General features: G+C 40.2%; 1 protein-coding gene and 1 long non-coding RNA gene across 3 annotated transcripts; both read right to left on the bottom strand.

The window, feature by feature from the left end:
• Positions 1-6,917: 6,917 nt before the first annotated feature.
• LOC123481162 (up-regulator of cell proliferation-like) lies at positions 6,918-13,857 on the bottom strand. The gene is made up of 2 exons (XM_045218540.1): positions 13,738-13,857; positions 6,918-11,560 (listed from the first exon to the last, which is right to left on the bottom strand). Exon 2 carries the CDS (start codon positions 11,547-11,549, stop codon positions 6,918-6,920), a length of 4,632 nt encoding a protein of 1,543 aa, XP_045074475.1. The 5' UTR covers positions 11,550-11,560; positions 13,738-13,857.
• A 6,329-nt stretch (positions 13,858-20,186) lies between these two features.
• On the bottom strand, positions 20,187-25,542 carry LOC123487320. Of its 2 annotated transcripts, XR_006659730.1 has the most exons (5): positions 25,493-25,542; positions 24,275-24,400; positions 22,770-23,039; positions 21,410-21,679; positions 20,187-20,318 (listed from the first exon to the last, which is right to left on the bottom strand). It is a non-coding gene; the product is annotated as an uncharacterized LOC123487320 (long non-coding RNA). The 2 variants fall into 2 exon arrangements; XR_006659731.1 differs by lacking the exon at positions 22,770-23,039 and having other exon boundaries at positions 24,131-24,400.
• Between the last annotated feature and the right edge of the window lie 71 nt (positions 25,543-25,613).

Below are 25,613 nucleotides of genomic sequence, written 5' to 3'. Positions count from 1 at the left end.
AACTAGTTAGAAATACAAATAGTAAAGATACCTAAAAAAACTTAAGTAGTACTTTAAAGTTTTACTTAAGTACTTTACAAAGGCGTTTAACAGATATAAGAAAGTTCAGGAAATATGCAGTGTATTTGGACCCTTGACTTTTTCCACATTTTGTTACGTTACAGCCTTATTCTAAAATGGATTAAATTGTTTTTCCCCCTCATCAATCTACACACAATACCCCATAATGACAACGCAAAAACAGGTTTTTAGAAAATGTCGCTAATTAATTTCAGTTTGGCCGGGCAGCCAGCTCTAGGAAGAGTCATGTCAGAACACTATATCATCACCAGATAACTGACCTGTTATAGTAGTGTAGATGTCTCAGAAGAACTGAGAACAATGACGGTGTTGAGCCCAGAGATGTGTGATGACTAGTTGAGATTAAAGAGAGTTGAACTAGTAGTAGAAGAAGTGGCAGGACGCTGTTGTGTTTGTCAAATCCCAGAATGTAGCTTTAATTATTAAACCAAGGACTACTTATTTAATTCAACAACACAGCACAGCCACACTAACTTCATACACTTGGGCTCTTTCTCAGTCATCTAAAATGTGTCCTCCTTCACTGATCTGAAAGAAGTGACCAGGTGAAAAGCTAAGCCAGCCTAATGATGAGCTTCCTTCCACCATATTGTTTTCACCTATGAAGTATTTTCCAAGCAGTTGAAGGGGAGGAGACGAGGGATTTTTTAAGCAGTTGGTCGTGGTCACATTTCCAAAGATGCTATACCAACATAATCTATTGGTCAATTCTGGTGTTTATGATCACCAGGGACCTAATAATATATCAAGCATCTCAGAGTAACATTGCTGATTTAGGATCAGTTTAGCCTTTTAGATCACATTAAATCGGACTACATGGACAGGGAAGACCTGATCCTAGATCAGCAGTCCTACTCTGAGACGCTTGAGAATGGCTGCCGTTTTACAGGTTCCTAACCAATTGTGCTATTGTGTGTTTTTTCGCGTTATTTGTAACTTATTTTGTACATAATGTTTCTGCCATCGTCTCTTATGATCGAAAAGAGCTTCTGGATATCAGGACAGCGAATACTCACCTCGTACTGGAATAATATTTTTTATTTAACGAGTCGGACAATAATACTTTTCTTCAGACACCCCGACAAGGCCCAAATATATTGTAAAACAACAGCTGGTGCATGAAATCTAATATTAATAAAGTCTCAAGGTTTTTCGCACCTGAGGGTAGATTATCTCGATGATATGCTGTAGACCACACTATTTACCAAGAGAGTTTTCATCTATATTTTTCGCAGCTGTCTATTACCATCACAAACCGATGCTGGCACTAAGACCACACTCAATTAAATGTATAAGGCCATAAGCAAACAGGAAAACGCTCATCCAGAGGTGGCGCTCCTAGTGGCCGGGGACTTTAATGCAGGGAAACTTAAATCTGTTTAACTTCATTTCTACCAGCATGTTAAATGTGCAACCGGAGGGAAAAAAAAAACTCTAGACCACCTTAACTCCACACACAGAGACGCGTACAAAGCTCTCCCTCGCCCTCCATTTGGCAAATCTGACCATAACTCTATCCTCCTGATTCCTGCTTACAAGCAAAAACTAAAGCAGGAAGCACCAGTGACTCGGTCAACACAGAAGTGGTCAGATGACGCAGATGCTAAGCTACAGCACTGTTTGGTAGCACAGACTGGAATATGTTCCGGGATTCTTCCGATGGCATTGAGGAGAACACCACATCAGTCATTGGCTTCATCAATAAGTGCATCGATGACGCTATTCCCACAGTGACCGTATGTACATACCCCCAACCAGAAGCCATGGATTACAGGCAACATCCGCATCGAGCTAAAGGGGTAGAGCTGCCACTTTCAAGGAGCGGACTCTAACCCGACGCTTATATCCCCATGTGCCTCTGACCAGTGGCGGCTCCTGAAAAAATTCTCTAGGGGGCAATTTTTCTGATGATTTAGGTGACCTACACCACATTTTAAAAAAAGATATGTCCAGCAACAACATGAAGACAGGGCAGCATATAAGTCAATACCAGAAGCATTTATTGACTGATCTCAAAAGTGTTGGCTTACCAGGGTTGGTGGAGCCCTCAGTTTCATCTTTGCCTCGCAAAGTTAACTTCAAACACTCCAAAACTTCACACACTGGATTAGCCGGCTGAGGATGTGGCGGTTCTTGCTAATGTCGTAGTAAATATATTTGTTATAGTGAATATGGAATATGATATGTTGAGTAAAATGTTGTGCTAAGATCTATTTAGGTCAGGAGCTGGTTATAAGTTCTGTTCCTATCCAACAACAATGGACAAAAAGGGTCCTATCTTGTCAGCCTTGTCAGTTTCAGTTCTCCAGTAAACTTGTGATTATCAACACTAACCTCATCGTTGTGGCGTGGACAGCTAGCCTGTATCCCTCATCCAGTTGAGTGGGAATGTTCACTCTCCCCAAAGCAGACAATCTCTAAACAGCTATCCATGTGGGTCTTTGACAGCTCATGTTTCTTAATCTTTCCTGAAAGATGGTGCATGTCCGTTACACACCAGGTCGCTGTCCAAGCGGTGCTGTCTGCCGTGCCGCCTTCAGGGTGAAAGAGTAAGCAGGGGGTAGTGCAGAAGACTGCATTAGCTACATCGCAGCCTGCTAGCCAGGGTTTTTCGTCGCACCAATTTTTGGAAAATCCTCGGGTGTAGGACTTCCCCCTTTAGTAGAAACCTGTTGAATTATTAAATTTGGTCTGGGAGGTCCTAATTGTTTCGTTCTGCCAATTTATCTTCATTTGTTCGCCGACAAAAGGAACTTCTTTCAAAGACACAATCGAGTTGCACTGAAGCCTAGCCATTTTGATAGTAGTAGTGAATTGATTGATGAGGCTACCCGCTCTTTTCTTAGTTACGTTCATGGTTATGTTACATTATGACTAAGCGTAGAATGCAAGCCCTCAGAAACCCATAGAGATTGTATTGAAAGCTCTGATATTTGAAAAAATAGATTTTACATGGGAGTCTATGACAGACTTCTGGGCGATTTTCAACCTTGATCTGAAATCGCCAAAAGGGGGGCCATTTGAAGCACGACTTTAGCCTGATTGGACATTTAGTGGCACTGTGGCAGATCAGACGTCTAGATTACAACACTGATAACTACTGTTGCCGTGATATAATTGATTAGAAAAAAAAAATCCCTTCCTTTTCCCGTTTAGCAGTCGTCGCCATATCGCCCTATTGAACACACCGCCCCTGCCTCGGCGAACCATCAAACAGGCAAAGCGTCAATACAGGACTAAGATTGAATCGTACTACACAGGCTCTGACGCTCATCGGATGTGGCAGGGCTTGCAAACTATTACAGACTACAAAGGGAAGCACAGCCGAGCTGCCCAGTGACACAAGCCCACCAGACGCAGCTAAATTACTTCTATGCCCGCTTGAGGCAAGCAACACTGAATCATGCATGAGAGCATCAGCTGTTCCGGACGACTGTGTGATCACACTCTCCGTGGTCGATGGAGTAAGACGTTTAAACAGGTCAACATTCACAAGGCCAGCAGGGCCAGACGGATTACCAGGACGTGTACTCAGAGCATGTCGCTGACCAACTGGCAAGTGTCTTCACTGACATTTTCAACCTGTCCCTTAGTTTGTAATACCAACATGTTTCAAGCAGACCACCACTAGTCCCTGTGCCTAAGAACACTAAGGTCACCTGCCTAAATGACTACCGACCTAGCACTCACGTCTGTAGCCAAGGAAGTGCTTTGAAAAGGCTGGTCATGGCTCACATCAACACCATTATTCCAGAACCCTAGACCCATTCCAATTTGCAACCGCCTTCAACAGATCCACAGATGATGCAATCTCTATTCCACTACACACTGCCCTTTCCTACCTGGCCAAAAGGAACACTTACTGTAAGTGCGGAATTCTATTCATTGACTACAGCTCAGCGTTCAACATCATAGTGCCCTCAAAGTTCATCACTAAGCTAAGGACCCTGGGACTAAACACCTTTCTCTGCAACTGGATCCTGGACTTCTGACGGGCCTCCCAGGTGGTAAGGGTAGGTAACAACACATCTCTGCCATGCGGATCCTCATCACGGGGGCCCCTAAGGGGTGCATGCTCAGTCCCCTCCTGTACTCCCTGTTCACCTATGACTGCATGGCCAGGCACGACTCCAACACCATCATTAAGTTTGCCGACTGACTCAACAGTGGTGGCAGGCCTGATCACTTGACAACGATGAGACAGCTCATAGGGAGGGTCAGAGACCTGGCCGTAGTAGTGCCAGGGATAACAACCTCTCCCTCAACGTGATCAAGACAAAGGAGAGTGATTGTGGACTACAAGAAAAAGAAGAGGACCGAGCACGCCCCCATTCCTCACCGACGGGGCTATAGTGGAACAGGTTGAGAGCTTCAGTTCCTTGGTGTCCACATCACCAACAAACTATCATGGTCCGAACACACCAAGACAGTCGTGAAGAGTGCACGTACAAAACCTATTCCCCCACTCAGGAGACTGAAAAGAGTTTTGGCATGGGTCCTCAGATCCTCAAAAAGTTATACAGCTGCACCATCGAGAGCATCCTGACTGGTTGCATCACTGTCTGGGTATGGCAACTGCTCGGCCTCCTACCGCAAGGCACTACAGAGGGTAGTGCGTACGGCCCAGTACATCACTGGGGCCAAGCTTCCTGCCATCCAGGACCTCTATACCAGGCGGTGTCAGAGGAAGGCCCTAAAATTGTCAAAGACTCCAGCCACCCTAGTCATGGACTGTTCTCTGCTACCGCATGGCAAGCGGTACCAGAGTGCCAAGTCGCTAGGGTCAAAAGGCTTCTTAACAGCTTCTACCCCCACGCAATAAAACTCATGAACAACTAATCAAATGGCTACCCATTTTACATTTTAGTCATTTAGCAGACGCTCTTATCCAGAGCGACTTACAGTTAAGTGAGGGCATACATTTTCATACTGGCCCCCCGTGGGAATCGAACCCACAACCCTGGCGTTGCAAAGGCCATGCTCTACCAACTGAGTTTCTACCATCCCTGCCGGCCATTCCCTCCCCTACCCTGGACGACTGCTGCAGTAATTGTGCGCCGCCATTTGCATAAAAAAATACTATATATGTTGGCTTGCTAAGTGAAGCATTTCACTGTAAGGTCTACACCTGTTGTATTCGGTGCATGTGACAAATAACATTTCTATTTGATACATATGGCCCTAGATATGGCACATTATGTGCCTTTATTTGTCTAATATTTGATTAAAACGGTCTACAACAGATTTCAAGTGAACAAGCAATACTGGTGTTCTATTGCTGGACAGTATTTCATGACACCAAATAATGTTTTTAATTGATTCGTTTTTAATCATTATTTCTATCAACAAGATAGTACACAACGGAAAGGCATTTTTACTTTCAATTTCAACAATTTGCATGATTTCACAATATGTCTGCAAAGTACAATGTATGTGTGTTTTCACAGCAGGCAAAATAACATTTGTAAGAGATCATAAACAATATCAATATATTTGAACAGTACAACTAAACTTTTTTTTGTTCTCATCATGGTGATAGTTTGGCCAACTGAAAGCCATTCACTGCAGGCTCTAGAGAGTTCAATCCCACATCCTCAACTCCAAAAATAAAATCCCCCATCATCAACTACAAAAACAAAATCACCATCATCAACAACAACAAAAACATCATTATCAACACCAAAAAGAAAATCAACAATATAATCTTTATCAACCGCCAAATGTATAATCACCATTATCAAACATCATCATCATAATCATTAGCATTCAAAACAAACAGAGTGCAGTACTTCAAAAAATACTGTATACACCAAGCATACCTGAAGAGTATTAATGAAGTTACATTACTGATGGTCACTGAGCATTACTTCAAAAAATACTGTATACATCAAGCACACCTGAAGAGTATTAATGAAGTTACATTACTGATGGTCACTGATTAGGAATTACACCTTATCGAAACTAATGTGTTCAAAGCATTGAAGTCATTGAACAAATCACTATTTGAAGGTGCGATCAATTAAAAACATTATATTTGAAGTCTACTTAGTAATCATTCTTGTTGAAGTAAATTATTTAAAAGACCCATGAATGTGTAATACCTGTATATGAAACAACAAATGCATATTCATTAAATAAAAAGTACATTAAGATGAACATTAAAAGGTAAAAAATAAGAGAAACTAAATCCAAGCCAACCGTTTACCACTGAATGATGCAGTCTCTTCTAATCTGTGATTAAGGCATATCAAGCCAGGCAGGTTGGATGGTAAAGTAAATGAGAGGAAATTTAATTATTATAATTTAAAAGAAATAAACAATTAGTTACCTGTGTATTGTGTTTATCTATGGACATTATCAAGTAAAACTCTGAATCTGTTGGTTAACCTGTTGTGTTCACGTTTACTTTTCTTGCCCTTTTGTGTGATTTCTGAATCATGTTAAAATGCTTTAATTACATTGACGTCATTATTAATTTATTTATTACTTGACTATATTGTATCCTTTCCCATAAAACTCAAAGTGTTAGCTATTTCATTATGGAACATCAGATCTGTAAATTGCCAAGTTTTTATATAATTTATCAATGTATCCGTAATTCATGACTTGTCTTGCTGCAGTTGTTCTTTTCAGAATTGCATTGGGTATTGACAGATCTGTACATTATTTCACATATTTTGATTCTGTGATATATCCATGTCGTGAGAGTTAATTCTGGTTGTCGAAGTCTGACATCTTTTGAATGGTTGTCATGTCGACAACTAGAGACTTCTTATAGCTAGTTTAATACTAGTCTTTCATGTTGAATGAGCCCTTTCAAGCTCTTCATTGCATCATCAGGGTGTTAATGCCTTCCAGTCCTCTGGGACATCAGCAGGGAGTGCATCTGTGTCTGTAGCAATTCTCTCATTGAATGTAGCCATCACATACTTCCAGTAGTCTGACGCCTCAACGCTGGAATCTCCAGTTATGACCCAGTTAGGGTAATATGTCTGGTAGTCCTTGTAGGGATAAGATTCTTTTGCTGTTGAGGATATGTAAAATGAACGGCCACTTATCACAAGAGATGAACATATGTCAATAACTAGCACCTTTGTCACTCTATCCCTCCAAGCGCTGAGCCCGTTTGAACGGTGAATGGAGGTAAAGTGTTTGGTATGCTCCGTCCCTCCTGCTTCACAGGGTGCACTGCAGAAGGGGCATACCTCTCCACAGCCAAACAGACTGGTGAACATCTTGTCCTGAGGCATGAATGGCAGAGATCTGAGTCTCTCTTTGATGCCTCCTCCCTTATCGTACACAGCTGCCAGTGACTGCTCCAATTCTCCCACATAATCTATTAGGTAGTCAGCAAACTGTTCTGTATTTTCAGAGTAGTTCAGAGTCATGATCAAATCCAGATCATCCTTTGGGAAGACAAGCTTCTCTCCAAGGGCACAACACATTTTCTGAATGAAAGTATTGATATCTTTTATAGTGCTATGTGTTTTTCTGATGTTAGAAATTGTATCAGTGATTATCTCGACTATCTCTGAAAGATGTTTATTCTCCAATTTCTCCAGTCTGCTGTCCTTTGAGAGTTGTTCGACAATCTGGTCAAACAGCCAGTCCTTCACAAACCTTTCATAATGGTTGATGTATTCTCTGTATTTCTCATATTTCCCATCCATTAGGAGCTGTTCTAAAATGGAGAACTGGAAACGCATCCGTGTGCTGTAAGTCTCTGACCCTTTACCTGTCTTCATTTCATCAACTATATCAGGACCAATCATTTTGGTCACATAGTCCTGTACAGCTGGCCGTAAGAGCTTTGTGAACTCCTCAGCTTTCTTAAGGCACTGGTCTTTGTTATGAAATAAGTCTATGAAGTCAGTAAGGTACTTTTCCTTAGACTGTTCCAGACATTTTCGGGGGTCATTGACTGCAATTAAATCATCATGCTTCTTTTGAAATGTTATCGCTGCTATGCCACAGATGTGCAACTTCAGTTTAACCTCACATTCTTCACATTCTTCACTAACTTTACGTTTCTTGTTTTGTTGCAATGTTTCATCAATGTTGTTCAGCAGCTCTTTGATGTCAGTGTCATGGTAATCTGTTCTGCTTCTCACCTTCTGGGTTATCAAGTCCTGACAATGTGTTATGATGTCATCACACAACTTTTGTAGTTTCATCCTGTAATGGTCACTATCTCTATTCCAGTGCCTGACAAAGCCTTTAGTCTTCTTCCACCAATTACCTGACTCTACAACAAACGGTATCTTCCCACAATCAACCAAGCTGTTTCCAACCAACATACTTTTGACATAACCCGGCCTTGTAGAGAAATGGTCATGTAAAATGTTGAAGGCATCCTGAGCAACATCTTTTCTTGTGAGTCCTCTGAATTTGATCTCAGACAGAGTTTCCTTCCACATTCTTTCAAACTCTTCTATGAGGTCCTGTTCTGATAAATCAGATTTGTTCTGTCTACAGGTCTGCAGCAAAGCCAGTACCTTCTTCTCCATTGTATTTGCCTGTGAACTTTTTATGTCATCCAGTTTGGCCATTCCCTCTTTGATTTCAACAGCTCCATGTAGAGTGTTATTCACTGTGTTTTCTGTCTCTCGTCTCAGTGTTTTAGCACTGGCCACAAAGCCTTCCCTGTATTTTTCCACCAGATTGACATGGCCATCTTGCTTTTTAAAGTATGTAATTAGATTGTTTTGGATTTCCTTTTCCCCCACTGACAGCTTCTCCGATGCTTCCCTCATCAGGTCATTAAGCATATCTCTTATGGAGATCTGGCGATTAAGAACTGTCATGTCAAAATTAGAAATGTTGGTTTCAGCACCAATCATCCAGTTGTACATGTCTTTCTGGAAGGCCCATTCCAAATCACTGTACTCAGTGCATAATCTGGAGTATGCATCTGCAACCAAGCTGTTTCTGAAACTGAAGATGAAGTTCTCAAATTTAACAGACTCCCACAAGCTTTGTGTCCACTTCATGAAATGCGTCAAGACATAATTTTTTCGGCATTGTCTGAAATCCTCCATCAAGCTCTTCTTGAAGTCATACACAGCCTCACTGTAGCCTGCATTGACTGGAGCCATAGGGGGAGTCCCATGCCAGAGTCCTGGGATGTAGCAGCTGCTTTTGTCTGGATCATAGTCCATCACGTCAGTGAACTTGGTGATATTCTCCTTCTTCTCCATTCTGGCTGCTGCCAGGGTCATTTCATTCAACTGTTCCAACAACTTCTTCCTGTCCCTCATGTTGTTGTCATGAGCAGACATGTCTGAGACATTCTGGTGCACAAAATGACACACTGGCTTCTTCCCCACTTCCTTCATCCTGATAAAAGCATGAACAACAATCTGTAGAATGTCTTTCATCTCTGTGGAGTTCTCCATGGCGATGTTGATAATAGTGACATCACTGAGTCCTATCACCAGTGTGGCCAATTCATTGTCATGTTCATAGCTATCATCGAGTTGAGCCAGCTCTGGTGATTTCAACCCCTCTGTGTCAATGATCATGATGAAGTCACATTTCAGTTCCTCCTTGAGTTCTTTGTTGACTTTAATCAGTAGCATGAAGGCCCCTCTGGTGCATCTTCCACTGCTGACAGCAAACTGGACCCCAAACATGGTGTTGAGGAGAGTGGACTTCCCAGTGCTTTGGACCCCTAAAACTGTGACCACCCGGATCTTGCTGTTGGATTGGACAAGAGTATGAAGCTGAGTCAGTACAGCTGATATCCATTTTAGAGGGATATTTGATGCATCTCCATCCACAAGCTCAACAGGGGAGCCATCCAACAGCATCTGAGCACACAAACCAGGGAGATGCTCCATCTGTTCCCTTTGTAGGCTACCTTCAGGGAGGGAGCAGGCAGCTTCATAAAACTGGCCCAACTCACGCAGGAAGTGTTCAATTCCTAAGGAACAGTCAGATAATTGCTTATCCAAATCTTTAATGTTGTCTTTTTTCTCCGGAGAATGTTGGCAGAGATCTTTGTACCGGTCCCGCAAAGCAGACAGGTTCTGCAGTGACAGATTGTCCAGATTTATGCGCATCCATTTGAGGAAATAGGATCGCTCAGCTCCTGAACTTGACAATCCTGAAATGAAGCTTACCATTGCATCTGACATTTCAAATTGATTTTGCTTCTTTCTCAACTCTTCCTCCTTTTTATTCAGAGAGCTCTTGTAGTGTTCAATGTCTTGATCCCCTGCTTTTCTCAGCCTACACCTCTCCTTTTCCAACTGGGAAAGCTCTTTCCAGATTTGCCCTTGTAAGGGTAGCTGTTCATCTTTGAATTTAATGGTGTCTGTGATGTTCCTGGTGATTTCATATGCCATCGTCCTGGCACTCTGACACGCATCACTGTCTTCATCAACCAGAATCCCAAACTGATGAGCCACGTCAGCCATGTTTTCAATTGTCAATCTGTTTTTACTTTTTTCGATGATGTCACCCACAGATGACTGCAGGGTTTTGACAAATTCTGCATCATTCTGCTTCTTTTTCACAATCACATTTGTTTCTTTGATACTGTATTGTGTAATAATTTTCTTCAATGTGTCCACCTTGAATGTTTTTCTCTGAGAGTTGACAACCAGAAATAACTCTGCTTTTGTGCTTTTTCCTTCCAAAACCTTGAGATCTGCCTCGAAATCATCAATGAAAATGTAAACTGCAGCTGATGTTTGACACAGAAAGGAAAACTGTGTTTCAAAGGACCTGATGTCTCCTCTGAGATTGGCAACAGCCACAGGCTTAGTGAACATGTCTATGTTTCTGTTCCCACATGGAAAGTACCAGCTGATTTCAACTAGACCATCTGAGATTTGCCGAGGGACATCGCCACATTCCATATCATGATGAACAAATGTATCATGGTACTGTTGAGGGTTACTAAGCAACTTGTTCAAAATCTGAGACTTGGACAAGCTGCTCTCTCCTAGCCTAACAAAAGACACCATAGGAATATCAGAGAGAACTATTCTCTCCTCCACGAAAGCATTTGTGGCCGTTTGTGAAGAGGGTCTAAACTTCTTCACTATGTCCCCCAAGGCCCACAGCATCAAAGTGCTTTGTTTTTTGTCACAGTTTGGCAGCAGGAGAGGAACAGCAAACTGACACATGGACATTTTCTGGACCATCTCCTGCTGCAGGAAACCATCTGAGCACAGAAACAGGGCAGTTATCAGGTCCAGTGGATGAATTACATTGCTGGTATCAGAGTCAGTGTCCAGGTTGTCTACACCATAATAGAAAACTTCCTGGTCAATAGACATACATTTTACACTCCTAGCATTCACATTTGCCATCATTAATTTCTTAAGGAAGGCCCCTGGAAGTGACTGCATAGTGGTAAGTGGTTCATCGGATGTAGTAATAGCATTTATCTCAAGGACAGTACTTAACGTCAGCTTGTTTTCATAATGATCTTCTAGTCCAGCCTTTGACAAGAGCTCCATGAGACAGGGTTCTGTAAATAGAAAGGAAGATTAGGAAATAGGAAAGATCCAGGGAAATCACCATCATATATTTCTCATCAGGGAAGATACTGGACCTTTACATCCCATGCTGACACATGCTTTATGATTAGTTCATAGAGTCATTTTGATAACTACCCACTGGGCAAACAACATTATTTCAACGTGGATAATTGGGTAGTATTTGGTTGAGACGTTGATCAATGAGATTACAACCTATATTCACCCACTCAAAAAGACAGCCAAAATGTAGTTGAATTCCCAATGTGTTATCACTATGCTTTCAACCATCTAAAAGCACAACCAAACTCCAATGGGAATACAATGTCAGATATTTTGTTTATTTATTCAACACAATGTGTTACTTATCACTGTGCTTCTCTAATAGCCGAACCTAATGACCTGAATTGCAGTTGAGATTACATTAAAAGTATATGGTGCAAGTGATCAATGCCGTTCGAGATTCTACCAGATTATTACAGCAATTGTGAAGATCTCCACAGACCTGCGACGACCTTTGCATGCTATCTTGAACATGCAGACTTTATATGATTACATAAGAAGAAATGTATAGTTACAGTAACCTCAACATTACATTTAACATTTTAGTCATTTAGCAGACGCTCTTATCCAGAGCGACTTACAGTTAGTGAGTGCATACATTATTATTTTTATTTTTTTCATACTGGCCCCCCGTGGGAATCGAACCCACAACCCTGGCGTTGCAAACGCCATGCTATACCAACTGAGCTACATCCCTGCCGGCCATTCCCTCCCCTACCCTGGACGACACTGGGCCAATTGTGCCATGGGTCTCCCGGTCGCAGCCGGCTACGACAGAGCCTGGATTCGAACCAGGATCTCTAGTGGCACAGCTAGCACTGCGATGCAGTGCCTTAGACCACTGCGCCACTCGGGAGGTGTGGCCATGGATGTGTTACTCATTTCAAGGTTGAACGTTACATTAAGATAACTTTAGGCTATTTACTGTATTACAAAAGTAATATTGAACTGTGTTTGGTTGACAACGCAACCAAATATCAACATTAAAGCTAGAATCCTTAGTTGCTACATCCATTTTGGGACTTTTAAAGTAATTATATATACCCATTGATTTTTGAAGAATATACATTATAAAAGCCTCAAAAGCTTAGTTAAACTGTTGCACCCCATAAGATCTCAAAATATAAGCTTGTTTTACTCCAGTGTTTGAATGCAATTTAAATGTAAACAAACACTGTATAGCCTCAAAACAAGTCTATAATGTTGATGTCATGGATGGTCAGTCCTTGCATCCATAGCTTTGTCTATGAATTTGAGTGGTTACATTTCTTCAGGCCCATCCCTCAGCTTTTTACTAAAACTGAGGTGGGCTGGTCTGCTTTGTTATTGTTTCAGTTAAGGATTCTAGCTTTAAAGGAGACGTAACTAGTTCAATTTGAACAACTGTCTTAATCCCATCCTTTAACTTTTGTTTTTGGTTGAGTTAAAGACATCAAGTTAATAGGCAATTTATTGTATTTCAAAAGGAATATTGAATTGTGTTTGGTTGTCAACGTAATCAAATATCAACATGTCAAGGTGATTTATCTTCTGCCTGGATAGTTCCATCTGTGCCACGGTCTGGCTTTAATTCCAGTTTGTCTACAAATTAATCATTGATATGTTGGATTCACGTCTCCATCCCAACCAAAAATCTAAGTTAAAAACCATGACTAAATCAAAAATTAAATGCACTTTAAATAGAGTTTGATTTGATTTAGTCCTGTTTTTTTACTTTGATTTTTTGGTCAGTGACAAATATCATAGCTAAGAAGGTTAAAACCCTGAGAGACAAAAGGGTAGATCAATTCTCCAGTAGGAGGTGCTGCCCAGCCGATTATTTATTTATTCTGATAGTGGATATTACATTAAAGATACGACGTTGTTTTAAAAGGTAAAAATTCAACATATTTAAAAAAAGGTTTTTCTATGTTGAAATTTAGTTACCATGATGACAATCCTGTGGTATAATTTTTCTCCTCAAAACAACAGATTGTTGATTACTTTTTTCAAATTCAACGTATTTTCCATGTAATTCCATGTCACAATACATTGACAAATTATGTTTAATAAAGTTGATTAAACCAGTTTTTTGCCCAGACAATACTTAAGTAGGGTACTTCCTTACTTGTGGTGAGGGTTGTTGACACCAGTTGACTTTGCTTTCCATCTACCAGCACAGTGCAGACAGTGACAGAGTACTGAGTACCACATTGCAGGTCAGAGAGAGTGATGCTGTGTGAAGATGTGGTAGTGATGTGTGGTTCTGTCCCTGGACAGTGGTAGGAGATCTGGTAATGATGTTGGGTTTGGTCCAATCCTGGTGGCTGGCTCCAACTAACAGCAGCTGATGTGGTGTCCACTGAGTCAACAGTCAGCTGGTCTGCAGCAGGAAGTACTAAAGAAAAATACATTATTGTTAGTGCTACAGTTTGACTCCAGAAATAAACTACAGGAGGAAAAGTAGAATAGTAGTTGAAAAGTAGAAAAGGTTAGCTTGCAATTCCTTTTGATATGGGAAGAAATAAGCTAAAAACAGAAGTCTCACAACAGAAGTTGTATTTGTAGTGTAACAAAAATGAAGGGTTTCTGCTGTATTCATTTAGTAATAGTGTTTGCACCACTGCTAAATGGTTGCCACCACAACAAAAATAAATAATTATAAAACTGGTTTGGATCCTGGACGCTGATTGGTTGATAGCAGAGAGTAAAGCCACATTCACGTGCTAGTCGGAACTAGGAAACTTGGACATTTCCGACTTGCTAACTCGTTGCAGAAAGATGAATCAACCAATAGGAAGCTCTACGTTAATTTTAACTCTGAGGTTCCTAGTTTCGACTAGCATGTGAATGCGGCATTATTCCCCACAATCCCGGGTAATGCCTTTTAACAGTTCCATTTGAATGATACATTTGCAGCCACTGTCCAACATCCTGGCCAGTCAATTCAGAAACGTTATCTTCCCTGGAAAAAGCATCTATAAATTATTATTTTTCAATGCTACTGGGCTAGGATTTGGTTTGCAACAGTTGGGGTTTGTCTAAACCGTTTTGTCTGCCTTTACGACCTGTGCAACAGTATCTACGTTTCCATGAACTTGTCCAGTGATTTTTTGACGACATTTAGAAAGTTTGCATAGAAAATAGTTGTGACAAGTGCCTGCTAGGGTGTGTTTCCATTGAACGATCCTGTGTCAATAAAACCAGCTTGACGTAATGACGTCACACATAAAACAAAATATTTTTGCAAAAAACGAATAATGCCGTGTTCCCATGCTGTCAGAGTTATTGGAAATTCCTAGTTTCGACTTGGAAGTTTTACTTGAATGACCCTCTATGTTGGAATTACAAGTGGGAAGCTGCCCGAGTTGCTGAGTTGTGACGTTTCACCACTGACCTTTTAACTTTTCAACCAAAAGATGACAACAAAGAAAATATTTGACAACTACAACCTTGTCAATATGGATAATGTAGCTAGTTTGACCAAATTGTCAACGTTAGGCATATAGCTGACTTTATTATTAGCAACGTTAGCTAGCTTATCAAGCTAGGTAAAATGTTATTGGTTGAAGAATTGTATGCCCTTTCGACATATCTGTTTCATGTCTCAGGTAGCCCGCTAAAGCCAGCATGGATAGAATGAAAGAATTGACTAATATTTTCTAATAATTATCACAGTCTATACCATGGTGAAACCATAGAATAGCAATAGTAATAATTTAATAGAATTTCTATCAGTGCAACTTGAACTCCTGTACCGTAGATCTGAAATAAACGGATGTTGAAACTTGCGACCAGCCAACCAGAAAAGCAAAGCGAAGCAATTCAGGCATTCTTGAAAGTTAAGACAATCCTTGTCCTGCAACGAAACATTTTTATAGAAAGTAAGCATTTAGAATTAAATGTAGACGGTGCTTTATAATTATGCGATGACATCACGTGCCCCGCGTACCTTCAAATTTATTCTGCAATCATTATTTTTTCCCAAAAACACAGTTTCAATTAGAATGTTTTGCAATAAAGAAAGTTAGACAAAATAAAAATCCACCCGTCGAACGGATACAGAAGTTGTCGATCTTTAGAACATTTTTCCTATAGCTGTTTCCATTACACATGTCGCTATGTTTTCATTTGCGACATTGCTTTTGTAGAATAAACACGGGTCAACGCATTGTCTCATGTCAGATAGCGAGTTGATCTACCTGCACTGATCGATTGAGGGACGACCGTCATGTAGGAGTGACGCCATCTGACATAAGACAATGGGGTCAATGCAAACCTGCCTAGTGTTGTGATCTCCACCGTGCCGTAGCAGGCTAGCCTAGAGAATGAACATGAAACTAATAATTCACCTTGGAAACCTGTAAACACTCAGAATTCTATGAATTCATAGACCAGGCTACTTCAAACACAAACAAAACATGGAGGAGTTCATCATTCATTTTAACATTTGGGGAGACATGGATTTAAAAGTATGGTGGGAACAGGATATGGGAGGGGGAGGATATCCCAAAATAACCAACTGGCGCGCACAGGTGGAGATAAAGGGTTACGTATGTAACCACGGTTACAGTGGCTTGTGAAAGTATTCACCCGCCTTGGCATTTTTCATATTTTGTTGTCTTACAACCTGGAATTAAAATGGATTTTTGGGGGGGTTGTATCATTTGATTTACACAACATGCCTATCACTTTGAAGATGCAATATATTTTTTATTGTGAAACAAAAAAGCAGAAAACTTGAGCGTGCATAACTAATCACCCCCCTAAAGTCAATACTTTGTAGAGCCACCTTTTGCAGCAATTACAGCTACAAGTCTCTTGGGGTATGTCTCTATAAGCTTGGCACATTTAGCCACTGGGATTTTTGCCAATTTTTCAAGGCAAAACTGCTCCAGCTCCTTCAAGTTAGATGGGTTCCGCTGGTGTACAGCAATCTATAGGTCATACCACAGATTCCCAACTGGATTGAGGTCTGGGCTTTGACTAGGCCATTCCAAGACATTTAAATGTTTCCCCTTAAACCACTCAAGTGTTGCTTTAGCAGTGTGCTTAGGGTAATTGTCCTGCTGGAAGGTGAATCTCTGTCCCAGTCTCAAATCTCTGGAAGACTGAATCAGGTTTCCCTCAAGAATTTCCCTGTATTTAGTGCCATCCATCATTCCTTCAATTCTGACCAGTTTCCCAGTCCCTGCCGATCAAAAACATCCCCACAGCATGATGCTGCCTCCACCATGCTTCGCTGTGGGGGTGGTGTTCTCGGGGTGATGAGAGGTGTTGGGTTTGCCCCAGACATAGCGTTTTCCTTGATGGCCATAAAGCTCAATTTTAGTCTAATCTGAACAGAGTACCTTCTTCCAAATGTTTGGGGAGTCTCCCACATGCATTTTGGCGAACATCAAACGTGTTTGCTTATTTTTTTCTTTAAGCAATGGCTTTTTTCTGGCCACTCTACCGTAAAGCCCAGCTCTGTGGAGTGTACGGCTTAAAGTGGTCCTATGGACAGATACTCCAATCTCCGCTGTGGAGCTTTGCAGCTCCTTCAGGGTTATCTTTGGTCTCTTTGTTGCTTCTCTGATTAATCCCTCCTTGCCTGGTCCGTGAGTTTTGGTGGGCGGACCTCTCTTGGCAGGTTTGTTGTGGTGCCATATTCTTTCAATTTTTAAATAATATATATATATAATGGTGCTCCATGGGATGTTCAAAGTTTCTGATATTTTTTCATAACCTAACCCTGATCTGTACTTCTCCACAACTTTGTCCCTGACCTGTTTGGATAGCTCCTTGGTCTTCATGGTGCTGCTTGCTTGGTGGTGCCCCTTGCTTAGTGGTGTTGCAGACTCTGGGGCCTTTCAGAACAGGTGTATATATACTGAGATGTGACAGATCATTTGACACTTAGAATGCACACAGGTGGACTGTATTTAACTAATTATGTGACTTCTGAAGGTAATTGGTTGCACCAGATCTTATTTAGCGGCTTCATAGCAAAGGGGGTGAAAACCTATGCACGCACCACTTTTCCGTTATTTATTTTTTAGCATTTTTTGAAACAAGTTATTTTTTTCATTTCACTTCACCAATTTCATTTCATTTCACTTCACCAGTATGTCCATTACATGAAATCCAAATTAAAATCAATTTAAATTATAGGTTGTAATGCAACAAAATAGGAAAAACGCCAAGGGGGATGAATACTTTTGCAAGACACTGTATGTGAACTATTGGATCTCTCCAATATGGTATCCTTCCGCGCGGCAGGATACATTCCGAGTAAGGATTTCAGATTAGTCCCGTGTACCAGGTAGTGCTGAGGCTGACCCTCCGCCGCACTACTTCCTCCTCTTCCTTTTCTCTGCTCATTCCAGAAAGGATTGACTTGGTAAGAGCTCTATGTTAGAGTGCATAAGTAGATACCATATTGGATTTATTCAATATAGATGCTACATAACCCCCTGGAAAAGAGCCATAATGAAGCCAACACAGTCAAGTAGACAAACTGGGCTGAGATGTTTCATGGACTGGCTAAGTGAAAAGGAGACAACTTTCTCTTTTGAGACAACTGCAAAAGAAGGGTTGGATACTATTCTGTGGGAGTTTTATGGCACTGTGAGGAATATTAAGGGTTAAATGTACGGGCTGAGCAGCTACACGGGTCTCTGTGCCGAGTTAAACCACTGCATAACGACCCCCCTCAAAGCCTTTCCTGGTGTCTAATGAAAGACTCAGAGTTCACGACATCCAACAACATCTTAGTGGGCACCGTTAAGCAACTGCAGCGACAGGGGAAGGACAAGACAATGCACCATGCAGCCATCAGTGAGCAGGACTACTAGAAGATAAAGAAGTCAACAGCAGTAGACCAACACACCTGGGGCTTGTAAAAAAAGTGTGCTTCAAAATACAACTTTACAAGAAGAGGCAAGGAGGATAACTAACAACTGGCTTTTGGCCAGACTATATTTTCAAGAGTTATACATTGCATGCTGACAAATCCATTATGATTATTTAATGTACATTAGAGTGATTTGAAAAAATTTGACACTAGAAAAAATACTTAAGTAGGGTATTTCCTTACTTGTGGTGAGGGTTGTTGACACCAGTTGACTTTGCCTTCCATTTTCCAACACAGTGCAGACAGTGACAGAGTACTGAGTACCACATTGCAGGTCAGAGAGAGTGATACTGTGTGAAGATGTGGTAGTGATGTGTGGTTCTGTCCCTGGACAGTGGTAGGAGATCTGGTAATGATGTTGGGTTTGGTCTAATCCTGGTGGCTGGCTCCAGCTAACAGCAGCTGATGTGGTGTCCACTGAGTCAACATTAATCTGGTCTGGAGCAGGCAGTACTAAGGGAAAATACATTAATGTCAGGATTACAGTTTATCTCTAGAAATATACTACAGGAGGAAAAGGTTGAATAGTAGTCGAAAAGTAGAAAAGGCTGGCTTGCAATTCCTTTTGATACGGGTAAGAAATATGCTAAAAACATAAGTCACACAACAACAGTTGGATTTGTAATGTAACAAAAATGAAGAGTTTCCTCTGCGACGTGGGGGATAAGTTTTTTGGGCGTTCTTGCATTGGAATTATATTGAATTCTGCTTAAATAATCACGTTATACAACAATAAACATAAAGTTAAAATGTCGAGACTCTGAGATCAATGCATGCTTTTGAAATCTTTAGCCTATCTCTGCTGTTCTGTATCAGCACAATGGACAGCGCCCTACAGCAATGCTGTTTTGGTAAAGAATACAGGCTGCCAGATAGATAGGGTAATTCACCTATTACAAACAGCCCATGTGAATGCACCGTACACGCAGCTGTCTTACCAAAATAATGCTAACAATTCACTTTATATTTCATGAATTTGCTAGATGTACAGGATGTAAAGAATTAGCAAAACGTACAATATTTTTAATGAAAACATGTTGATAATCTTTTTTTAAATATTGGCACCGTTTTATAAAAGCAATAAGACCCTCGAAACCGGAAATTATCATGAATGATACCCTCCTAAGAACAGCACTTAGTCAAGAGTTACTCACACTATAGTCCCCAGGTTATCATGCCTTATTACTTAAACATAAATGAAAAGAGTGGTGTGATTAGAAATCCTCTACACAATAAGTGTTTTACACTGTACTACTGATAAAGTTGTAAGCAAGCAGAGACAGATCAACTCCTTGACAAAATGACTAACAGGAATGGAGGAAAGCATGAATTCAAATATGATAAAAAATACATTTGATTGATTTCAGCACCTAAGAGCACGATGAGATCTGGGGAATTCACCATCATATATATCTCCTCAGGGAAGATACTGTACCTTTACATTGCATGCTGACAAATCCATTATGATTATTTAATGAATATTACAGTGATTTTGACAACTAGTCAGTTTGACAACAGACATAATACTCAAGTAGGGTACTTACTTGTGGTGAGGGTTGTAGACACCAGTAGACTTTGCTTTCCATTTTCCAACTCAGTGCAGACAGTGACAGAGTATTCAGTAGCAGGTTGCAGGTCAGAGAGAGTGATGCTGTGTGAAGATGTGGTAGTGATGTGTGGTTCTGTCCCTGGACAGTGGTAGGAGATCTGGTAATGATGTTGGGTTTGGTCTAATCCTGGTGGCTGGCTCCAGCTAACAGCAGCTGATGTGGTGTCCACTGAGTCAACATTAATCTGGTCTGGAGCAGGCAGTACTAAGGGAAAATACATTAATGTCAGGATTACAGTTTATCTCTAGAAATATACTACAGGAGGAAAAAGTTGAATAGTAGTCGAAAAGTAGAAAAGGCCGGCTTGCAATTCCTTTTGATATGGGTAAGAAATATGCTAAAAACATAAGTCACACAACAAAAGTTGGATGTGTAATGTAACAAGAATGAAGATTTTCCTCTGCGACGTGGGGGATACGTTTTTTGGGCGTTCTTGCATTGAATTATATTGAATTCTGCTTAAATAATCACGTTATACCACAATAAACATAAAGTTAAAATGTCCAGACTCTGAGATCAATGCATGCTTTTGAAATCTTTAGCCTATCTCTGCTGTTCTGTATCAGCACAATGGACAGCGCCCTACAGCAATGCTGTTTTGGTAAAGAATACAGGCTGCCAGATAGATAGGGTAATTCACCTATTACAAACAGCCTATGTGAATGCACCGTACACACAGCTGTCTTACCAAAATAATGCTAACAATTCACTTTATATTTCATGAATTTGCTAGATGTACAGGATGTAACGAATTAGCAAATCGTACAATATTTTTAATGAAAACATGTTGATAATCTTTTTTAAAAATATTGGCACCGTTTTATTAAAGCAATAAGACCCTCGAAACCGGAAATTATCATGAATGATACCCTCCTAAGAACAGCACTTAGGCAAGAGTTACTCACACTATAGTCCCCAGGTTATCATGCCTTATTACTTAAACATAAATGAAAAGAGTGGTGTGATTAGAAATCCTCTACACAATAAGTGTTTTACACTGTACTACTGATAAAGTTGTAAGCAAGCAGAGACAGATCAACTCCTTGACAAAATGACTAACAGGAATGGAGGAAAGCATGAATTCAAATATGATAAAAAATACATTTGATTGATTTCAGCACCTAAGAGCACGATGAGATCTGGGGAATTCACCATCATATATATCTCCTCAGGGAAGATACTGTACCTTTACATTGCATGCTGACAAATCCATTATGATTATTTAATGAATATTACAGTGATTTTGACAACTAGTCAGTTTGACAACAGACATAATACTCAAGTAGGGTACTTACTTGTGGTGAGGGTTGTAGACACCAGTAGACTTTGCTTTCCATTTTCCAACTCAGTGCAGACAGTGACAGAGTATTCAGTAGCAGGTTGCAGGTCAGAGAGAATGATACTGTGTGAAGATGTGGTAGTGATGTGTGGTTCTGTCCCTGGACAGTGGTAGGAGATCTGGTAATGATGTTGGGTTTGGTCTAATCCTGGTGGCTGGCTCCAGCTAACAGCAGCTGATGTGGTGTCCACTGAGTCAACATTAATCTGGTCTGGAGCAGGCAGTACTAAGGGAAAATACATTAATGTCAGGATTACAGTTTATCTCTAGAAATATACTACAGGAGGAAAAGTTGAATAGTAGCTCTAAAAGTAGAAAAGGCCGGCTTGCAATTCCTTTTGATAGGGGTAAGAAATATGCTAAAAACATAAGTCACACAACAAAAGTTGGATTTGTAATGTAACAAAAATGAAGAGTTTCCTCTGCGACGCGGGGATACGTTTTTGGGCGTTCTTGCATTGGAATTATATTGAATTCTGCTTAAATAATCACGTTATACCACAATAAACATAAAGTTAAAATGTCGAGACTCTGAGATCAATGCATGCTTTTGAAATCTTTAGCCTATCTCTGCTGTTCTGTATCAGCACAATGGACAGCACCCTACAGCAATGCTGTTTTGGTAAAGAATACAGGCTGTCAGATAGATAGGGTAATTCACCTATTACAAACAGCCTATGTGAATGCACCGTACACACAGCTGTCTTACCAAAATAATGCTAAGAATTCACTTTATATTTCATGAATTTGCTAGATGTACAGGATGTAACGAATTAGCAAATCGTACAATATTTTTAATGAAAACATTTTGATAATCTTTTTTTAAAATATTGGCACCGTTTTATAAAAGCAATAAGACCCTCGAAACCGGAAATAATCATGAATGATACCCTCCTAAGAACAGCACTTAGTCAAGAGTTACTCACACTATAGTCCCCAGGTTATCATGCCTTATTACTTAAACATAAATGAAAAGAGTGGTGTGATTAGAAATCCTCTACACAATAAGTGTTTTACACTGTACTACTGATAAAGTTGTAAGCAAGCAGAGACAGATCAACTCCTTGACAAAATGACTAACAGGAATGGAGGAAAGCATGAATTCAAATATGATAAAAAATACATTTGATTGATTTCAGCACCTAAGAGCACGATGAGATCTGGGGAATTCACCATCATATATATCTCCTCAGGGAAGATACTGTACCTTTACATTGCATGTTGACAAATCCATTATGATTATTTAATGAATATTACAGTGATTTTGACAACTAGTCAGTTTGACAACAGACATAATACTCAAGTAGGGTACTTACTTGTGGTGAGGGTTGTAGACACCAGTAGACTTTGCTTTCCATTTTCCAACTCAGTGCAGACAGTGACAGAGTATTCAGTAGCAGGTTGCAGGTCAGAGAGAGTGATACTGTGTGAAGATATGGTAGTGATGTGTGGTTAAGTACCTGGACAGTGGTAGGAGATCGGGTAATGATGTTGGGTTTGGTCTAATCCTGGTGGCTGGCTCCAGCTAACAGCAGCTGATGTGGTGCCTACTGAGTCAACATTAATCTGGTCTGGAGCAGGCAGTACTAAGGGAAAATACATTAATGTCAGGATTACAGTTTATCTCTAGAAATATACTACAGGAGGAATAAGTTGAATAGTAGTCGAAAAGTAGAAAAGGCCAGCTTGCAATTCCTTTTGATATGGGTAAGAAATATGCTAAAAACATAAGTCACACAACAAAAGTTGGATTTGTAATGTAACAAAAATGAAGAGTTTCCTCTGCGATGCGGGGGATACGTTTTTTGGGCGTTCTTGCATTGGAATTATATTGAATTCTGCTTAAATAATCACGTTATACCACAATAAACACAAAGTTAAAATATCGAGACTCTGAGATCAATGCATGCTTTTGAAATGTTTAGCCTATCTCTGCTGTTCTGTATCAGCACAATGGACAGCGCCCTACAGCAATGCTGTTTTGGTAAAGAATACAGGCTGCCAGATAGATAGGGTAATTCACCTATTACAAACAGCCTATGTGAATGCACCGTACACACAGCTGTCTTACCAAAATAATGCTAAGAATTCACTTTATATTTCCTGAATTTGCTAGATGTACAGGATGTAATTAATTACAAAACGTATAATATTTTTAATGAAAACATGTTAATAATCTTTTTTTTAATATTGGAACCGCTTTTATAAAAGCAATAAGTCCTCGATACCGGAAATTATCATGAATGATCCCTCCTAAGAACAACACTTAGTCAAGAGGTTACTCACACTATAGTCCCCAGGTTATCACAATGCCTATTACAAACATAAATGAAAAGAGTGGTGTGATTAGAAATCCTTATCCCACAATAAGTGATTTGACTGTACTACTGATAAAGTTGTAAGCTAGCAGAGACAGATCAACTCCTTGACAAAATGACTAACAGGAATGGAGGAAAGCATGAATTCAAATATGATAAAAAATACATTCGATTGATTTCAGCACCTAAGAGCACGCTGAGATCTGGGGAATTCACCATCATATATATCTCCTCAGGAAAGATACTGTACCTTTACATTGCATGCTGACAAATCCATTATGATTGCTTTAATAATATTACAGTGATTTTGACAACTAGTCAGTTTGACAACAGACATAATACTCAAGTAGGGTACTTACTTGTGGTGAGGGTTGTAGACACCAGTTGACTTTGCTTTCCATTTTCCAACTCAGTGCAGACATTGACAGAGTATTCAGTAGCAGGTTGCAGGTCAGAGAGAGTGATACTGTGTGAAGATATGGTAGTGATGTGTGGTTAAGTACCTGGACAGTGGTAGGAGATCGGGTAATGATGTTGGGTTTGGTCTAATCCTGGTGGCTGGCTCCAGCTAACAGCAGCTGATGTGGTGTCCACTGAGTCAACATTAATCTGGTCTGGAGCAGGCAGTACTAAGGGAAAATACATTCATGTCAGGATTACAGTTTATCTCTAGAAATATATCAGGAGGAAAAAGTTGAATATTAGTCGAAAGGTAGAAAAGGCCGGCTTGTAATTCCTTTTGATACGGATAAGCAATATGCTAAAAAACATAAGTCACACAACAACAGTTGGATTTGTAATGTAACAAAAAGAAGAGTTTCCTCTCGACGTGGGGATACGTTTTTTGGGCGTTCTTGCATTGGAATTATATTGAATTCTGCTTAATAATCAGTTATACTACAATAAACATAAAGTTTAAAATGCTCGAGACTCTGAGATCAATGCATGCTTTTGAAATCTTTAGCTTATCTCTACTGTTCTGTATCAGCACAATGATGACAGCGCCCCCACAGCAATGCTGTTTTGGTAAAGAATACACGCTGCCAGATAGATAGGGTAATTCACCTATTACAAACAGCCTATGTGAATGCACCGTACACGCAGCTGTCTTACTAAAATAATGCTAACAATTCATTTTATATTTCGTGAATTTGCTAGGATGTACAGGATGTAATTGAATTAGCAAAACGTACAATATTTTTAATAAAACATGTTGATAATCTTTTTTAAAATATTGGCACCGCTTTATAAAAGCAATAAGACCTCGAAACCGGAAAATTATCATGAATGATACCCTCCTAAGAACAGCACTTAGGCAAGAGTTACTCACTATAGTCCCCAGGTTATCATGCCTTATTACTTAAACATAAATGAAAAGAGTGGTGTGATTAGAAATCCTCTACACAATAAGTGTTTTACACTTACTACTGATAAAGTTGTAAGCAAGCAGAGACAGATCAACTCCTTGACAAAATGACTGATAGGAATGGAGGAAAGCAAGAATTCAAATATGATAAAAAATACATTCGATTGATTTCAGCACCTAAGAGCACGATGAGATCTGGGGAATTCACCATCATATATCATCTCCCTCAGGGAAGATACTGTACCTTTACATTGCATGCTGACAAATCCATTATGATTATTTAATGAATATTACAGTGATTTTGACAACTAGTCAGTTTGACAACAGACATAATACTAAGTAGGGTACTTACCACTTGTGGTGAGGGTTGTAGACACCAGTTGACTTTGCTTTCCATTTTCCAACTCCAGTGCAGACAGTGACAGAGTATTCAGTAGCAGGTTGCAGGTCAGAGAGAGTGATACTGTGTGAAGATG

The sequence above is a fragment of the Coregonus clupeaformis genome, unplaced genomic scaffold (genome assembly GCF_020615455.1).
Source record: "Coregonus clupeaformis isolate EN_2021a unplaced genomic scaffold, ASM2061545v1 scaf1649, whole genome shotgun sequence".
In the NCBI taxonomy this organism is placed as follows: Eukaryota; Metazoa; Chordata; class Actinopteri; order Salmoniformes; family Salmonidae; genus Coregonus; species Coregonus clupeaformis.
This window is presented reverse-complemented; position numbering and strand designations above follow the sequence as displayed.